At 34.8% G+C, this 20827-nt stretch overlaps 1 protein-coding gene across 9 annotated transcripts in view; it reads right to left on the reverse strand.

Moving 5' to 3' along the window:
- Window positions 1-20827, reverse strand: part of LOC129569538 (modifier of mdg4-like) — a 72452-nt gene that overhangs the window by 878 nt on the left and 50747 nt on the right. For 3 of the 9 annotated variants that reach the window (XR_008688054.1, XR_008688052.1, XR_008688051.1), the window contains exons 4-14: window positions 7055-7305; window positions 6544-6685; window positions 5090-6293; window positions 4180-4972; window positions 3433-3999; window positions 2651-3247; window positions 2095-2586; window positions 1745-2035; window positions 1496-1637; window positions 650-1368; window positions 72-568 (exon numbers count right to left, since the gene is read on the reverse strand). Coding sequence is in view for 5 of the 9 variants with exons in the window: in XM_055448424.1 (XP_055304399.1) it covers window positions 10234-10682 (449 nt within the window). In the remaining 4 variants the exon portion in view is untranslated. Of the gene's footprint in view, window positions 1-71; window positions 569-649; window positions 1369-1495; window positions 1638-1744; window positions 2036-2094; window positions 2587-2650; window positions 3248-3432; window positions 4000-4179; window positions 4973-5089; window positions 6294-6543; window positions 6686-6810; window positions 7306-7409; window positions 7802-8002; window positions 8363-8996; window positions 9408-9499; window positions 9623-9728; window positions 10683-20827 lie in introns of those variants that run through there. The other 6 variants (XR_008688053.1, XM_055448443.1, XM_055448447.1 and 3 more) reach the window with 6 other exon arrangements.

Raw genomic sequence — 20827 nt, forward strand, 5'->3', positions numbered from 1 at the left:
ATGACTGTTTATTGATCAATGAAATAATTCTTCAATGAAATAACAAAGAAAAATCCACATCAAATACGAACCCAAGTATTCGATTTTGTACACAATTGTAGGTGGTTTTGTTCTTTTTGACAGAATACCGATAAAAATGGTACCCATCGATAACCAACTGAATCTTGCCCCGTACGCTGATGATGTATTCAATTGTATGGCCGTCAACGCAGAGTCCTGTAAATTAAAATCACAAAAAAGCCAAATTATTAAGGTAATCAAATGTTTTATGCATTAATGACAAAGACAACACAAGTTTTACTTCAAAACTTCTTTATTTTCTTTCGATAATAATCATTTTTTGTCGTTTTTGTTTCAACTGAAGTAAAAATATAGCTTCGAGACAACACTTTTTAGTTTTCATTGACGCATTAAACTTTTACGTATCGTTTTCTTGCCACCGCGAGCTCGGATTAGCTTGATTACTTCTCCATGTGATCGTCGTGGTATGATTGCCGGATGATTATGCTCCGCTTCAACGATTTCAACGCGATTCTCTTTGGTATATGTTCGAGCTCTGGCCGGACATCTGAAGTATATTCAAATATGGATAAGATTTTTCTAAATTTTGAACGATAGAACAGATTTTTTTTTTCGGAATACGACTCACCTAAGCGCCTTATATTGATTACAATAGTAGGTCTGCCGGTTGCCTTCACATTTGTTGCGAAAAAATGGATACGAATCGATCACGAGCTGGACTTTGCCTCTGGCACTTATGATATATTCAATGATGTGACCCTCAGCGCTAAGTCCTGGGAAATATAAACAGAAAACATTATTTGGATCGAGTGATTTGGAATTTTGTTCATAATTTGTTTTTCAAATATTCTTCAAAGTAAACATAGTTGATTATTCGAAATAACTTTATTTTCATTCAAAACTTTTATTCAATCGGTGTTATCTGATGCAGACAATAAGTAGACCATGGGGCGATTCACGAACACTCACACTCGCAAACATCATATAAAACTCGAAGAACTCGCGTCAACTGATATAAACAAAAATCTTCTCAACGATATTTTATATTTTCAATATGAAACGAACTGAATTACAGTTGACATGATCCGCTATGACATTTTAAAATTTCTCCATTTATTGGATTCGTATACGTAATATTTTCATATCTTTTGTCTTTTCTATCCCATTTAGGCGTTTTATAAAATATCCGTTTTAATTCTACGACGGTGCCGTTTTCCGTTTTATACGTTCTTCTTTCAGTCGCCGTGCTTCACCATGCATTCTGCACGGTACATTTGATGGATGATTGTGCTTCGATTCAACAATTTCCGCTCGTCCATCTTTGGTATTCGCGCTTTGGCTGGACATCTGAAATATATGAACTTGCTATTATTTAAAGGTAAATTTACATTTACAAACCATGAACTGGTCCAAGAGTAACTAAAAATGAAAGGAAATATTATTATCGAAAAGGAAGACAAACGACAAAACTCACTTGAGTGCTTTGTATTGAAGACAGAAGAAAGTTTGACGATCACCCTCGATTTTGTTACGAAAGTATGGAAATCCGTCGACAACCAATTGCACTTTTCCACGGACACTTATAGTATAGTCAATAACGCTTCCCCCTGTTTTCACTATAAAACCAATAAAATTTTATCATTCATTTGTATATTATTAAAATTCAGCAAAAAAAAAACTCAGCAAAAAGAAAAAAAGCGAAAAAATACAAAATTATACAAACATTTGCACTTAGGTAATTAAAAACATATTGCAAAAAGACAGCAATTTGTCAATAAATGAATCTGAAATGTTAAACTAGATGCACTGGTTCGATAAACATATTCTTTTATTTGAAATTAAAGCATTCGATTATTTTTAAGATTTTTTGAATTTTTTCTCTTTTCGTTGCGCTTTGAAACGTGCTCGACTCTCTCCGGATATTTTTCGAGGTACCATCTGTGGATGATTGTGTGTAACGTCAATGATTTCCACGGTATTTGTTCCGTTTTCAGCTTGTGCTCTCGCTCGACACCTAAAAATATAAGCGATTAGCGCAAAATTTCGACTTTTTCAGAAGAAGTTTAAATTTACCCAAATGAGTACGCATGAACACAAGTGTAGTAGATTTTTTTCGCTTTTGTTGTGCGATTGAATGGAAATCCGTTGATGACCAACTGAAGATTTCGTTTCTGATTAATAACATACTCGATAATGTGCCCATCAGCTGATCCTTCGTTGTTGCCTTGCACACTATGGTAATATTGACCTGTATGTAAAAGAAAAAAAGATGATTGAAAATATTGTTCAATCTGGTAAAAAGATTTTGACAACAAAAATCAAGGTAAAAACAAAAACCATCAGCTTTGATCAATTTGCTTTTATTCAAATTCAGTTTTAATAGATTCAACAGATTTGTTGTCACTTTTCGTTGGTTTCTTGAACTTTTTTTGTTTCTTTTGCGCCACGAAACGTGCACGTCTTGCTCCCCATCCTTTGCGCGGCACAGCCTGTGGATGATTATGTGTAACATCAATAATTTCCACTTTAAATGTTCCGTTGCCAGCTCGTGCCTTCGCTCGACATCTGAAAAAACGTACCACAATATTTGTATACAATTGCATTTTGTTAGAACAAAGTTCTATTTTACCCCAATGTATATGCATGAACGCAATTGTAGTAGGTCTTTTTAGCTGATAGTACGCGATTGAATGGATAACCGTCGATGAGCAAAGACAATGACCCTTTTTGATTAACAGCATACTCGATTGTATGCCCATCAACCATTCCTTCGTGTCCATCCAATTCTTCACCGATGCCTTGTTGATCATCATATTTAACTGTAAGTAGAAGAACAAAGAGATTATCCAACATTGACCATGAACATATTTTAATTCTCGTATGAATAAGAAACGGGAAAGCAGCCCAATTGGGAGAATGAAGAAAACCGGAGGGAATAATAAATAATATCAATTTTATTTGCAACTAAAAAGCAATGACATATCACAATCTGCCCGAATGTTCATGTTTCACTAAGTCGCTTGCGTCGTCCGACGATTCTTTTGATAGTCGTCTGACAATTGTTTGGATCTCTTTTTTCACTCGTTTTTGCTTCTGTCGCAAACCACTCATCAGACTTTTAGCTTCGCCATGGGATCGACGTGGAATGATTGCGGGATGATTATGTTTAAGATTCGTAAATTCGACGTCATTTGTCGCGTTCACCAATCGAGCTGCAGCTGGACACCTGGAATCAAAATTCGTATTATACTTCATTCATTTTTTTTAATCAAATTCGAAATGCAATGTATAACGATTTCCACATTTTTATCCTAGTTTTCCATGAATAGACTGTATATAAAAGTTGATGAAATGGAAAATATCTTAAAAAAATGCGATTGAAATGAAAAAAACTATCAAAAAATGACATACCCAAGAACTTTGGTCTGACAACATATATAATGTATCTTCTTCGCCTGCACTTTATTTTGGCAAAACGGGAAATCGTCGATAATCAATTGAATCCGGCCTCTGAAGCTCAAAGCAAATTCAACTATGTGGCCATCAATCGCTCGTACCGTACCAACTGAGGATAGAAGAGAAAATAAAACTATTATGAAGAAGAACAAAAAGGAAATCATACAAATATATTTCCAATATCCATTTATGGTATGAAAACGAAAATGGAAAACAACCCAATTGAGGGAATGAAGAAAACAGGAGAGAGAATAATGGATAATATCAATTTATTCGCAACTAAAAATTTCATTGTATATCACAATCTCCTAGAATGTTCGTTAATTCACTTGATCGCTTGCTTCGTCCGACAATTCTTTTGATGGCTCTTGAAGAGCGAAAACAGCTGCTTTCCGTAGACTTTTCTTCAGAATTTCAGCTTCACCTTTGGATCGACGTGGAATATTTGCGGGATGATTGTGGATAAGATTTTTGAATTCAACTTGATTTGTGGCGTGTACTAATCGAACTCGGGCTGGACACCTGAATTGGAAACATGATCAGAATCAGAATTCGTATTATACTCGAATAATATTTTTGTATGAAATTCGAAGTGTTTGATACGTTTTCGAATTTTTCACTCAAATTTATCATGATTAATTGAAACTTGAATGCCAAAAATGGAAAATATCTTGAAAATAAATTGATCGAAAAATAGCATACCCAAGAACTTTTGGATAGAGGGGGGGAGGAGGATCGTTTGCATGTCAGTTGTTGGTTGGTGTGCGTATGTTTTTGGTCAGAATATAAAAATAGAAAATATTAAAACTTATTCATGTATGTTACTTGATTTTTTGTTCTCCTTCGTATCCGTGTGCCTCACGCATGCATTCGGTACCATGGATACGGTGGATTTTTGGATATATTGTATATTGTGTATGTATGTGTGTGGGAGCTTCAATGCCAATATTGTTTTGAGTGTTGTGAGCGCTAATTTTTTTTTCTGCTGTTTACGTCTACAAAGATCCTGATCTGACTCGATCGAATTACCTTTAGCCTGGCAACATCTGTAATAGGTCTTCTTCTTGAGCACTTCATTTTGGCCAGATGGGAAATCGTCAATGACCAATTGCAGCCGGCCTCTAACACTCAACGCAAATTCAACTATGTGGCCATCAATCGCTTGTACCATTCCAGCTGAGGATAAAGGAAAGGAAAAACTATAATGAACAGGCTAACATTTCGATGTGACCAATTTGACATTTATAATTCATAATTTTCCAATTTTGATAAACGATTTATTCAAATAATTTCAATTCAGTTTTATTAAAAATTCCCTAAAACTAGACATTTTCATTGCTTTTGAACTGGTTTCGCTTGCTGCTGTTTCCGTTTCTGAGCGTACATCGCTTTGAGAACACCCTTCTTGCGACGTTCAGTGAGTATTCCGTGATTATGTTGCATTTCAACGATTTCCAAATTGCCATTCTCTTTGGTCCGCACTCGAGCCATACACCTGAAGCAATTTTATTTTGTTAGCAACATTCATGTTTTGTTCGTAAAATGTTCATATTCCAATCACCATCGAACGAAAATAGAATTCAAGAAAACTATAAACGTTCAAATGACTTACCTTAATGGCCGAAATTGTACACAGCGCCAGTACGTCGTTTGACCACGCAGCCGGTGTCGAGTATGGGGAAATCCATTCACACACAATTGCAATCCACCCTTCAAACTACTGATATATTTCACAGTCGGTTTATCACTCCCTAGAAACGAAAAAAAATCTTTCATTATTATTCAGTCGTTGTATTCGAGATTTTCTGAACAAATGAAGAGATTCACACATATGTTTTGGAGAGAATTTTATTAACTGACAGAATTAATATTCAAAGAGCTATTCAATTATTTCATATTGTAAATACAGTTTCAAATTAAGTGAATAATTATTGAGAGTAAATGCAAAACTTAGAATTGAGTTCAGTTTTTTTGAAGAAACAATAATATAAATGGTCTAAAGAAATGAATATGATTGAAACATTGAGAAAAACACTCTCATATACTTTATGCTATGTTGATTCAAGTCAACTCAAAATTGAGCCGCATATCGTTAAATAGGAAAAGTTTGAGATGAAATCATTTGTTAGTTCAATTATAACTGTAGTTGATTAAAGAAATTGAAATTAAAGCTTGAAATAAAGTTCGACAAAGTCATAAGGCAAACACACATATGCTAACTGTGTGGACTCAATTTAGAAGAATGTAAGTAAATGTTAGTAAAAGGCACTCGATTTTGAAATGTCAGCGATAGAAAAGTAAGTCCTCAACTATATCGATTGTTTTCGATGTAATTTATTGCTTTTGCATTTTTTTGCCAAGAATAGCGAAGCGTTGTTTCATTTTCTCTTTCAAGTCGGCATTTAGGGTGATATCGGCTGGTTGCTTAATGGTAGCTGCAATAGTTTCGGGTTCGGGTTTTGCCGGTGCTGGAACGGTTTTCGTCGACACAAGCTCTGAGGTGTTTACAAAAACCACTGGATCAATTTCGTGGTTATGTTCCACATTGATTGCATATATTAGGCTTCCTTTAGACATAATCTTTGCAGAGCATCCGCTCGTATGTGATAAACAACGCCAGAATTTATTGCCGCTTCGATTGTAGTGGAATTCGAAACAATAATCTTTGAATGCCGCCTTCATACCGCCCACCTTCGTCGTGACCAATTCCAATGGGTATGATGGTTGCTTCAAAATCTCCTCTATACTACAGTTTTTCACACCTTTCTTAAATGGATTCAACCGCGGGCGACCACGACTTCGCTTCGGTGCCAAACCTAAAATGTGGAAATCGAAATAGTCTCATTAGTGAAAGTTGAATATAGACCGACGAATAAAGTATCTTAAAATGAACAAAAGAATAAAAAGAAAAATTTAAATCACGAAGACAAAGAACAAGAAAAAAAAAACAAAAGAAAAAATCGTTCCAAATCAAAAAATTTATTTTCAGCCCTGAAAATTTATTCGAAATGAAAATGGAAAATAAGTTAATTTTATGCAATTTCTGAATGATAAAGTGATCCGTGCCTATATTCCAAAATGATGAATTCGATTAGTTCGCTAGGATTTCCACAAAAAAACCTCTAGTAATACGGTCGTCTCTCAATCTTCACACACTCAAACGTTTCGCACTCAATCTTGCGCCTTGGAACTCGAAGTCGAAATCGAACTGGAAAAGGAAAAATTAAACAATATTAACGGTTGATATTTGGAAAAGAATGCGATTTGCTTCTTCCATGGTCAGGAGCAAAAAACTGAAAAAGATTTCAAACTAAAACAAAATCGAAAATGAAATCGTGATAAAATGAACTGAAACTTTATTAACCAAAAACAAAATCTGTTAAGGCACTATTTCCAAGACAGAATCGCATTTGTGCGCGTTGGAAATTGAAAATTAGAAATGTAATGCAAAAAGTGTATAAAAATAAACTGTCTGTCATTATGAGGGTATCTAAATAAACTCTGAAAAACTGTGGATTGCAAAGCCGAAATAAAATGTCAAAACTTAATGATAATGATTATTGTTTAGAATCCATGCCTCCGTAGCTCGTGTAATAGCCTTGGCTGGGCAATTGGATTGTGAACATTTCCAGAAGTTGATGCGTTGCGATTTGAAATGATAGTCGAAAACCTGGTTATCGATGGCAATTTTTCCGGCTCCCAATCGCGTCGGAACATACTCAAATGTCGTCGATGGATTTTGCATGACCAAATCAACTTCAGCGCGCAATGGTTTCACCTGTGATTTCTTTGACTGTGATTGCCTTGTCTGTCGCTTCTTCGATTGTCCTATTTCAAAAGAGAAACAAATCAATTAGTAACGAATTTTAACTTTTTTTTCCAAACCGTAGAAAAATTAAACTAAAGCAAAATAAATCAAAACGAAAATAAAATGTTTAAAAATTGAAATTTATTTTCAATTATCTGTTAAAATAATACTACTGTTCTAAAGTGTTATCGGCTCTTTTGAATGTTCGGTGTGGTTTGTGATTATGAACTGGTTGTGAAATGATAATGGTGTAGAGGCCATTTTCCTTTTCCTGGGTTCGAGCTCGGGCGCGACATGCAGGTTTGTTGTTGGTTCGATGCCGGCAACACCAATACGTTGATTTATCTACGACAAGATTTGTAGCGAAAGTGTAGCCATTCAACAAAAGTAATTCTTTGCCTCGTTGTCCTGGGACCAATTCAAGTGTTTGATCATCCATAAATACCACATCCTTTGGTTTACTCAACATTTTCTGTTGCACCGATGACATCAAGGCGTTGAACGATGAACTTGGACCTATTTGTGATTAGAAACGAAACGGATATAAGTTTTCATTCATAAAATTGAAGGGGATGTTTCAAGTCATGCCAATGAATTGAATCCTAGAAAACGCTCAATTTCGGAAATCCCGTAGTTTTATTCAGCTCAAGATTTGCGCCACCTCATCAAAGGACAAATACATTTCATTTTTCGGAACAAAACTACCAAAATGTAAATTAAAAAAGTCTCAAAAATATCAATCGTTTCGTGCACGTGGCGTTGATTCGGAATTATGATTGTGGGATTGATTGCGACGTATAAAAACGGTCTCATTGCCATTGGTAATGAGTCGGGCTTTGCAATTTCGGCTACGTTGTTTCGCACACACCCAATACTTTCGATCCCCATTGATTTTGGCACAAATATAAGAGAAACCACCGCACACAATTTTCCGCGCTCCTCTTTGACCAGTAACGTAATGGATGGCATTTTCATCTTTGGCTCCTGTCAACGGATCCTTTTCTACGGTGAATTTTCTTTCCTGAATATCAGGCCCGGTATCAGATGTATCCAATAACAACTTGTAAACTAATGTTCCTATAGAAAGAGATGAAATCAAATTGATTAGTTAATTTAATTACAAAATTGTAATTTACATTCAGTAAAATGAAGACAACAATCGAATTTGTACAACAATTTTTATTTCATTCAACGAAACATTTTAATTTCTTAATGGATAAGTTTTTCAAACAACTGAACAACTTTCAAAAAGTCAATTTTCAAACAAATCATATTCAGTTTTTATAAGGGTTTTTATTGTAGAGAGACCATACATCAATGCATGATGATCAATCGGATGAGAATGTGCACAGCACTAGAATGAATTCAGTCGGAGTATTGATCAGGCAGGTGATTGTGTTCAATGGATCGGTACACGATTTCATCCTTCGACGTATTCACAATGAATTTTGCTCGGCACTTGTGCTGTTTCCACTTCGAGCATCGATAGTATGCAGTATTATTCGAAGATTTGTTTCGTGCAAATGAAAACCCGTTCAACAGAATTTTTAACGTTCCACGTTGACCTGAGATGTAAGTTAAATTGCGCGTCCCTTTGATTCGCTTCAGAGATCCGTCTGAAAGAGAAATCGGGAAGATTTTTCATTAGTTTTAATATCAAAAATAAATTCGAGCTGAAATGCATCAAATTTAATTTCAAAATGAATTCGAATTTGGTCATGAAATTACACAAAATATTTATTCTTTATGCTAAATAACTGTCAATGAAGTACACATTTGTATGTTGATGAGTATTTGTAAAATGATTAATCGAAAATAAAGTTTTCTATTTGAGCAGAATGAATCATGAACAATTCGGAACGCATCAACTTCTGGAAATGCTCACAATCCAATTAGCCCATGTCGTTGGCTAAAATAACATGTTATTTATTCCATGCATGGAATCTTGCTTATTTTTCCCAATCATTAATCAACTTCATGACGGTGTCAAAAGTGATGACTTCCAACGTGTTGATTTCACTCGGATCATCTGGCAAATGATTGTGATTTTGATTTTTTATCACCACTTCCCGTGTATTATTCATTGTGATGATTCGCGCTTTGCATTTGCCATAACGATTTCCTATAGAAAGAGATGAAATCAAATTGATTAGTTAATTTAATTACAAAATTGTAATTTACATTCAGTAAAATGAAGACAACAATCATACGAACGTGAGCATAACCAATAAGTACGATCGGCCGAACCGTTGTTTTTGAAGTAGGAGAATCCATTCAGTATCAGTTTTGGCCCTTTGGTTCCTTTGCGAAAATGCATTTGCGTTAATTTGGGTGAACCTATGATTGAGAGAAAAAAAAACAACAAATATTTTGATTAGTATTGAGAAAACTTGATTCTTGCAAAAATACAATGTGGACTAAAATAAGTTAAGAGACAAAAAAATACGAATATGATCTTTATTTTTGTTCATTATCATTCATAGCTATCATTCTTTTGAGAGAACTTATATGCAAATAATATTCAATATAAAACATAAATTGTTCCAACTCTTGCATAAAAGATTTTATCAACGTTCGTATAGATTCTTTAAAAAGTGCTCAAATTATAGTGAAAAACATTAAAAAATTCCATTTCTTGTATGAACTATTTTGATTGGTTTGATTGAATCATAATTCACAGTAAAACATTTAAAATGCTTGGCAATTTGTTCACAAAAATGTGTATATTTCTTCATTCGAGGTATTTGTTCAACTTTTTCAATTGTTAGGGCCATCAGTTTCATGTGTTAAAAAAAAAATAGAGATTTAAAAAATAGTCATTCATTTCGAACTTTCAATTTTTGTTGCAAATGGCAACCCTAACTTTCAAGGAAGATAAATTGCTTTGGAGAAGAAAAAAAGGTTGTTGTCAACATTTAAAAGGAAATTTATCCGATTTTTTCTTGGACTCAATCGAGGATGTCAACAATCATATTCTCGGCGTCATCGTTTGGCGGCACATTTTCGGTTTTTGGGGTCAGTTTCGGGGTGGTTTTCGGTGTAAGTTTTGGCATTTTTGGTGTGAGCCGCAGTTGTGCTTGATTGGTGAGTTTTGGTCGAATCAATCTTGGCACGGTACTCGCCTTGCTCCTTGATTTGCCACCCTTTTTCTTTTTTGGTCCTTTTTTGGGCTTTTTGATTTCAGTATGATTGTGTTCAGCCATTCGTATCTTCATCATTTCGTAGCCGTTCACCGATTTGGTCACAACACGGGCCTTGCATTCGTACTTGAAGGAATGTCGGCAACGCCAATAGCTCCTGTCATTATCGACACGATCTCGAATGAACTTGTGACTGTCTTGAATCAGGGAAATCGTTCCGTTCTCAATGATCAACTCGGCAAATTCATTGAATCCATCTTTGAGAAAATAGAAAAAAATTATGATTAGTTGAATTGGATGGAAAAAAATTTCAAAGGGGACCATGAACTGGGAAACAAAATAAAACTGAACATATAAAATGAGTAATGCAAACACTTTATTTTGGATTGATCTCTAAGAATGGTTAATTGGTTCTAAAAATAACAGAAACAACTTGTTCTGTTGGATTCATTGAAAAAGTCATTTTCAGCTCATTCTTTGTTCGACTGTGTTGGTCACTTTTGTTCTTTCTTAATCACTCTCAATTGAATGTGATCATGTTGACCATGTTGAATTTTGATCATTTCACGTCCATTCACCAATTTGGTCAGAATTCGAGCTTTGCATTGGTATTTAAATGACTGCCTGCATCGCCAATATCTTGTATTCTCATTGCTTCCGTATCTTATAAACTTGTGACCACCATAGACCAAAGACACTCGACCATTATCCACTTCCAAACGTGCTGCTATTGTGAAATCTGAAAGAAAAAACACGATTAGTTTTGAGAAAAACCAACGAATTATGGCTAACAATTCAAATCCACACAGCACTTCCATGCAAAATCTACATGAAAACACGGTTAATCAGTAACGTAATGAGATTTTAATCAATTTCACAAAAAAAGGTTCAACAATGCACATTATTGTATTTATACACTCTAGAAATTGTTAGAAAAATAGATAATCTATTCATAAATGAGTTCATATTAAAAATTCTGCTTCAAAATTTTGATATTTTTTAAATACTCTGGACAAATGTCTTTATTTATATACATCGTCCTTCATCGCGGAAAGGAAGCTGAACTAATTGCACTTTTTTTTAGTTTTAGATTAACTATTTTGGGTTTCGTTTTGCGCAAATATGCTTTGGATTGCGGACACGCATCATGGCATAACCGTCAATAGTTTCTGTCTGCAACGTTGCCGAGCATCGTTTGCGAGTGCTAACTTCACAGCACGTACACTGCCATGTGATTCTTTTCTCGTTGATATTGTTCATTTTGGACACATTGGGCAAGCCATATGCGTAACCTTCAAAAATGATTTGTGGATGGCCTCGCCTCGACTTGGTTATATTTGCGAAGATGTCGAATTCTGAAAAAATGCACAACATTTGAATTAGATTGAGTCACAAAATATTGAATAAAAAGAGGGAAACAATGATAGAATGAAAAAAAAAACCTTAAATCATAAAGATTAAATGAAATTTATTCAAAAATAAACCAACTCAAAATATTTGGTTCGAGATTTAATTAAAAAATAAGGAAAAAACAACGGATTGGATATTTGGTTTGCTGCATAAACACCTTCATATTGTTGAGTCATAGTTTTTATTTTTTTTATTGAATTGAGGTGTTTGCTTCGGTGAAAAACCGATTACCACATTAAAATTATAATGATGTAAGTCTATTGGGCTTTATCATAACCAAATTAGCTTTGAATCACATATTTTTGTATTTAATTTTTGTGGAGAAAAAAAATCCACAATAGTTGAAAATGTGTATGGTGTCGATCAACTCCTCAAACGATAATCGTTTTTTCTGTATGTTGCAGGCAAATATGGTTTTGATCACGAACACGCATCATGGCATATCCATCGATCATTTTCGTCTGCACTTTGGCAAGGCATCGCTTTCGAGTGACAGCTGCGCTACCGGTACACATCCATACAGTCTCCCCGCTTTCTTTACTCATTAACCGTGTTGATTTACCATACATGTAGCCATTAAAAACGATTTTCGGATGACCACGTTTGCCCTTGATGAAGTTCGCAAAAATGGTATATTCTGAACGAAAAAAAAACACACACACAAAATTTGAGTTAGTTATGTGAATATTGAATTTGAAAAGAAGTGCTGCTGCTGATGATGATGATGATGAAAGAAACAAAGTCTCAACATATTAAACAAAAGCTTAAGTTTATTTCGTCGATAAAAACTCAAAAAAGCATTCATTGCTAATGGATGAGGTGACCAACTTCAAAAGTAAATGAGGCATTTTTATCTCCCTGGTATACGAATGTTTTGAACAATATTTTTATGATATTCAAAAATATACTCTTTTTTCATATAAACAAAATCCATGGGATGGAAAAGCCCTGGTTGTAGTCATTGTATTGAATTGAAAAGTGTTCATTTGTTGTATACAGTAGAATATTCTCTAGATAATTTCACTCCTATCGCTTATTTCGCACAAATATGGTGTGGATTTTTGACGCGCATCATAACATAACCGTCGATAACTTTAGTTATAACCCTTGCTGTGCATCGTCGTTTATTCTTATCACTTCTTGTGCATATCCAATGCATAAAATCCGCACCGAAGGGTTTCGAATCTTCATCTTTTCTCAATTTTCGCCGTCCGTATGTGTAGTCTTCGTAGTTAAGCCTTGGAAATCCATTGGTCGTTTGTGAAATGTCTGCTAAAATCGTAAATTCTTCTGAAATGTATAAAAGAATGTTGTAATTAGGTACAAACATAAAAAGAGGATATTCTTATTCGTATTAATCTTTCAGAGAGAGAGAGAAAGAGAGAGAGAGAGAGAGAGAGAGAGAGAGAGAGAGAAAAAAAAAAATCAAATGCGTCACAACAAAAGATCGATTTTATTAATAAAAAATAAAGAATTTTATAGTTGATCCCAGAATAATAAATGACTTTGAATGTTTGGAAAGTATGCTACAAAAATGCCATAATAATGAAAAAGAAGAATATAAGAATATGTTTCTTTATACAATGCAGGAAAATATTCAATCACATGGAATATCTCTTTCATATAACTGCTCTTTCATCCTATGGTCTGATGATGAATCACGTTCATTTCCCTGCAATAATTTCACTGTGATTGCTTATTTCGTGCAAATATGAAGTGGATTTTGAACACGCATCATAACATAACCGTCAATGACTTTAGTTACTACTGTCGCGGTGCATCGTTTATTTCTTTTACTCCGTGTACAGGCCCAACGCAAGGTACCCTCATCAAAGTATTTAGCATTTTCGTCGGTTTTCAATTTTCGGCGACCAAATGTATGCCCTTCGTACTCGAGACGTGGAAATCCATTGGTCGTTTCCGAAATGTTAGCAAAAATCGAAAACTCACCTAAAAAGTACAAAACAAATGTTATTATTAGTTACAAAAATCGCAAAAGTATTTTGATATTTGTTTCAAATTTAAGAAAGAAATAAAATGCCAATGTGTCAAAATAAATTCGGTTTTATTAAAATTATGCATTTTAAGAGTCGAAACTCAAGGTAAATGGATATTTTTCTACAACTGTCCATGGTTCATTTTAAACTTCTTGGTGCACATGTGAACTGGATTTTTAACGCGCATCATCGTGTATCCGTTGATTTCTTTTGTTATGACACAAGCAACGCAACGTCGTTTCGATTCCTGGTCTTTGCTTGTACAAACCCAATACATCCCGAATCGACCCGTCTTTGGTTTTCGACGCCCATACGAATACCCGTTGTATTGGATTCGTGGATACCCGCTTGAAGCAACTTGGATGTCAGCAAATATGGAAAAATCTACAATGAAAAAAAAAACGATTACGATTAGTATTTTGCTACAAACACCTTGGTCATAACAACTTTGAAGTCAATTGAAACTATTTGTCTTTTGATGAGCATTTGTTTTTATTTCTATGCGATTGAAGAATTCAATCAAGATTCAATGAATAAACTAACAATATTAAAATCTGGATATTTGCTATGCAAAGATGCCGGTCAAGTTGATCTTTCATCATTAATACACCGTTGATGTTCTTTGTGCGAACCGATGCCGTGCAACGTCGTTTGTTACGTGCACCGGTGCACAACCAAATTGTAAAGTCACCTTTTTTCATCTGGTAACCATAGTCATGTGCTCCGTAGCAAATCCGTAGATATTTACGTTTCGAGTGCGTTACTTCGGCCACAATATTATAACTTGCGATTGGAATAAAATAAAAACGTAGTTCATTGGTTTTTTATTGAATGTGATAGAAAGTGCTCTGAGGTAATGGGCAGCTCAAAATGTGTGATGATGAATGTATGGAGATTTTTTTTACATTTATTTTCGTTTCAATTTCACTAATCACATTTATTGAATAATAAGTTAATATTGAAAAATAAGTCGTTACATAGAGTGAAAATGAAGTGGTTAATCGTCATAATTTATTGATACTTTAAATATTGTCGCGTCAAATAGAATTATTTTCATAATGAACATGGGAGAATATATTCTTCGATGCCTTCACAAAAATGTTTGCTAGTTTTCACTTTCATCATAACGACACCGGAAATCTCTTTGGTTTGAACTCGAGCCGTACAACGTCGTTTGTTACGTGCACCGGTGCATAGCCAAATTTGTGTGTGCTGTTGTGTGATTTTTAGTCCATAATTATGCCCTTGGAATTGAATGCGAGGGTAGCCACGTTTCGATTCTGTGATATTAGCTATGATGTTGTATTCTGTAATTGGAAATGTCTGAGAGTTAGTTATGAAAGGAACGAACAAAAGTCGATGAAAAAAAAAAATGAAAAAATAGAAAAAAAGAGAAAAGTTTTTCATTTGTTTTATTCAAGTGTTTTTCAATGAGTAGCTAAATGCTTGCGTTGTTTCTACGCTTTTGGCTATTCACACTCACACAATTCGTTTGTATTCATGATGCAAAGATGTCATATATATAAGTGTTTATCTATATTCAATGGGTTTGTGTTCGTGTTTCACATCAATGTTTCGAATCATTTCGTAGCCATCGATGATTTTGGTCCTTAATCGAACTGCACATCGTCGCATTTTTCCCGTTCCCTTGTTACGCATATTCGCTGTGCACTGCCAGAAGTGTAGCCCCGCTTTTCGACTTTCGATCGAACCCCGCTCTCCAAATCGATGCCCATTCAATATAAGACGTCTGAAGCCATTTGACGCTATGTAAATGTTAGCAAATGTTACGTAATCTGAAAATGATATGGAATTTTCATTAGGTTTATCGTTTAATAACAATGTTTCTTTCGTTTTTTGTCAAAAACTCAAAATCAAGTTTCCAAATTAAATTTGTATGTTTTATTTTGAATAAATTCATGTTCTGTTCAAATTCATAATGTGATGCATATTCAATAAATGCTCCTTAATGATGAAATTTTGATTTCAATTGTTTATGGATCATAGTTAATCCGATCAACAGTGGTCATGTCGTGGATTTGGATGTCTGATCATTTCATAACCATCAATCGTTCGAGTTTTAATAATGGCGCGACATGGCCTTTTTTTCCCCGTAACGGGACCACGAACAGTTGCCGTGCATGACCAAAACACATCTTGTGACCGCAAATCGATGTAGTACTCAGTAAAACGATTTCCATTGCATGTCAATCGTCTCAGACCCTTCTCATCAACACTGACATCAGCAAATGTTGTGAAATCTGGAATAGAATATCAACGAATGAATTGATATGCTATGAAATGGATATGGGAATCTAATTTGATTATTATTTTGTCAGATAGAAGACCCAATTTCTCCAAATACTTAGTGTTATTTTATTGAAAAATTGTTAAAATATTAAAATACGACTTGAAATTCGGTTTCAATTGAAACTTATTTGTTCATTTCATCATATTTTTTGATACTAAATCGTATTCTTTATGATATTATTTAATTTTGAAAAGTTAATTCAATCATTATAATGATAAAGCATTGTTTTATAAGGTTTTGATCCGTTTCCGATGTAGTGAGACTTGAGATGATGAGAAAAAGTTCTGTTAAACGTGATCGTGGTGGCAGTTGGTGGTTTTGATCATTTCAAAACCGTTAACCATTTTGGTTTTCAATCGAGCACCGCACTTTCCGCCCATTATCACATTAGATGTATCTTTTTTATTGGCATTACATCTCCAAGTGACTTCGTCTGTATCCTTCGATCGATAGTATTCACCAAATTTGAAACCGTTGAACGTCATTTGGCGTTTACCGCGTTTTCCCATTTCAATGTCAGCAAATGTTGTGTACTCTAATGGTAGCGAAGAAAAACAGAAGATTTATGGGATAAGTCGACGGTTGTTATTGTTGCATTTCAAGGTAATGTATTTGTCTCAGGGCGGTATAGTGATGATAAAGGCCGTTGCGATGCATTAACGTGGATTTTATTGGATCTTTCGTACAATACGGTTTATTTGGCACTTATTTGTTGGGGCACAAAATTGTGTTCTCTCTCTCAAGAGAAATTCCATTTTATCAAAGGAATGTTTATCTTGTATCAATGAGCCTCATAATCATGTTTGACATTTTTTTCATCATCTCTGTTCGATTAGTCATTTTGTTCTTCTGTTGCCGGCTTTCCGAATATCAACGTCAAATTTATTGATTCGGTGGATGATTGTGTTTTACATTCGGATTTATGATCATTTCATAACCATTGATGACTCTGGTTTTAATGCTAGCTGAGCAACCCGGTTGTTTTCCCGTGGATGTGCAACGCCATCGAACACCGATTTTATTCTCATAATGGGCGGCAAATTTATAATTTTCATATAACAATCGTCGGTAGCCACGATTATCATATATAATCTCAGCGAATGTTGTAGATTCTGCAATAGAAAGAAAGGATGTCTTGGTTAATGATAGAATTTCCATGAAATGCACGACAAATCTTGAAAATAAAAAAGATGTCTTAGTGTTTCATTCCCTTTATTTTTTTACAGATCATCATGTTGGTATAATTATAGATAAAACAAATCTTAGGCGTCATTTGTTGAACATTCGTTTGATCCTGGAGCTTTGGTTGCATTGGCTCCACCGAAAACTTACTTGTTAAAAAAAACTATTGCATCAAGCCAATTCCGTTTCGTCAAAAATCGAACTTTAATGATCATGTTTTACATTTGGATTTTTTATCATATTGTATCCATTTATCTTTTTCGTTTTGAGACTAGCCCGGCATCCGAGTCGATATCCGGCATCCGAGGCAGCTCCGCGCCGTCTCATAGTGCATCGCCACCTGATTTCATCACTTTTATAAACATGATGAACACCATATGCAAAACCATCCGAATGCATTAATCGACGAAAGCCTCGATGGTCAATTATAACCTCAGCGTATGTTGTGTACTCCCCACCTGAAATGAAACCGAAATGTGTAAGAAAATGACCAAATTCCTAATAGAATCCAAAGATTTTCCCCAAAAAGCAAAAGACTTGGTTAAAAATGTTATTCTGTTTATTTTTCTTTATTACATCGTATCATTTTGCCTACTTGTTCAGTCTGCAAATCAATACTGAATGGATATGACTGCTTATTATCAAACTTCTCAAGAAAATATCTATATCGTCTGATTTGAATTCATTGCTCTAATGATCATGTTTTACATTGGTTTTTTTTATCATTTCGTGGCCATAAATCAATCTCGTCTTCAGGCTAGCTCGGCATCTGAATCGCTTCCGGGTGTCACCCTCTTTAGCAACTTTCAGAGTACATCGCCACCTAGTATTGTCACCTTTTTGAATATGAACGCCAAATGCAAAGCCGTCAGTATGCATTAATTTACGATACCCTCGATGATCATATACAATATCAGCGAATGTTGTGTACTCTGAAATTGAAAATAAATGTCCGATTAATGACAGAATTTCCATAGAACCAACGAAAAATCTTGAAAATGAAAGAGATGTTCAAGTGTTTAATTCCGTTAATTTATTATAGATAATCATTATCTCCCTATAATCAAAACAAATGGTAGGCGCCATTTTTTGAAAATTCAAATGGCCTTTTAAGCTACCATAGCTTTGGTTGCATTAATTCCGGGGAAAACTGACTTGTTGAAAAAGTTCATTTCGTCAATTTCATTTTGTCAACATTCAAATTGTTGTGATCATGTGTCACATTTGGATTTCTAATCATCTCATAACCATTTATCAATTTGGTTTTGAGACTAGCTCGGCATCCTATTCGCTTTCCTGGGCATGTTCTTTGTTGTTTTCTTGTGCATCGCCATCGGATCTCATCATCTTTTTGAATATGAACGCCAAATGAAAAACCGTCAAGAAAAAGTCGTCGATAGCCTCGATCATCAATTACAACCTCAGCGAATGTTGTGTACTCTGAAATCGAAAATAAAGATGTGAAGATTAATGTCAGAATTTCCATGGAACAAACGAAAAATCTAGAAAATGAAAGAGATGTTCAAGTGTTTTATTCCGTTTATTTACTAGTAAGCTACAGGTCATCAATATCTTCTTATGATTAAAACAAATCGTAGGCGTCATTTTTTGAACATTTGTGTGTTTCTTTTAACTACTATAACGTTGATTGCATTGGTTCGGTGGAAAATTGACTAGTTGAAAACGCGCATTTCATCGAGACAATTTCGTGTTGTCAATATTCGAATTGGTGTGATCATGTGTCACATTTGGATTTCTAATCATCTCATAACCGTTTATCATTTTAGTACTGACTCTAGCGCGGCATCGGATTTGCTTTCCTTTCTTCGTAACTGGGCATGTTATTTGCTGTGAGCCTGTGCATCGCCATCTGATCTCGTCACCACTCTGATTATGAACGCCGAATCCAAAACCGTCAAGCAAAAGTCGTCGATACCCTCGATGGTCAATTAAAACCTTAGCGAACGTTGTGTACGCTGAAAAGAAAAGAAAAAATCAAAGGTTATGACTGAAATCCCATCAAAATAAAATGATGTTGTTCTGAAAGCGAAAGAAAAGTTTTGAAAGACATTTTTCTGTTTATTTTCTTTATTACAGATTTCACTGAAGGTTCAGTCTCAAAAGGTTTTGTTGGTGAATGTTGATAAAATCGTATAATACTTTGGAAGAAACTCAATTACATTCGATTATTTGATTGCTCTAATGATCGTGCTTAGCATATGGATCTTTGATCATTTCGTAGCCGTTGACGATTCTGGTTCGGATGCGAGCGCTGCAACCTTTCCGTTTTCCCGTGACTTTGTCGTGAACGTTTGTCGTACACTTCCAAATGACATCCGATACCGAGCACTTGTAATACTGTCCATAGCGGTAATTATTGCACACAAGCCGTCTGAACCCCTTTTCATCGATGGAAATATCAGCAAATGTTGTGTATTCTGTAAAGAGAATGATCCATACCATTAGCAAAAAAGGATTTTTAACGAGAATTTTCCGCTCGATTATGGAAAAATACTCAACTAATTCAATCTTACACTAAAAGAACAATCTCTTTGTTTGAAAATAACGAAAACTTTATTGAATCATTCATGGTCATGTTTGACGTTAACGTTTTTAATCATTTCATAGCCATTTATCAGGCGAGTTCGAATACGTGCGGAACATCTTCCGGTATTTTTTATGGCACTCGTGCATCGCCAACTAATCTCATCGTTCGTATGCTGGTAATGAACACCGAAACGAAATCCACGGTGCAAAAGTCGACGAAAACCTCTATGGTCAGTTATAACATGAGCGAATGTTGTGTACTCTAAATGAAACGAAAATAAGCATCATAAAATGAGAGGAATGGGAAAAAAACGAGACAATTTACGGAGTAAATAAAAATAGAGGAATGAAAAAGCCGTTATTTGTTTATTGCAGATCATTATTTCCTTCAATTTCCGAGTAGGTAAGCGTTTTTACATTATTTTGTGGCCTTGAATAATCATGATGGAATTCCATTCACGGCTAATCGTAGACGATTTATGGTGGTGGAAATCCAGGCCGTGTTGTGGTCCAAATTGTTTGTGGTAGATGTGAATGCGATCCTTTTACTTTCATCATGTCGTAACCATCAACATAGGTAGTCGTTGCTCTAGCTTTACATTTATTCCGTTTATATCCATGACATCTCCAATAAATGACTGAACCACGATCGCCATTCTTATAATAGCGATGCCCACCGTGGTAGAGCATCTTTGACCCGCCCATATTTAGATACTGCGCGAATATGCTGTATTCTGGAAAAATGAATATTTTGATTAATTCATGGGAAAATTTAGCATTTCTATTTGTAATTAAAAAGATCAAAATGCTTCGGTTTCATTTTAAATCAGTTTATTTATTGAGTTAACAAATTGTTAACGTGTCATCAGAGATTGGATTGGAGTGATTATTTTGTCTTGCTTCAACAGCAAAACGAAGGCGTCAAACTAATGTGGATGAAATGCACGATTTTGTC

This window comes from Sitodiplosis mosellana, unplaced genomic scaffold, assembly GCF_009176505.1.
Source record: "Sitodiplosis mosellana isolate CC-2019 unplaced genomic scaffold, AAFC_SMos_1.0 Smas_scaffold_38, whole genome shotgun sequence".
NCBI lineage: Eukaryota > Metazoa > Arthropoda > Insecta > Diptera > Cecidomyiidae > Sitodiplosis > Sitodiplosis mosellana.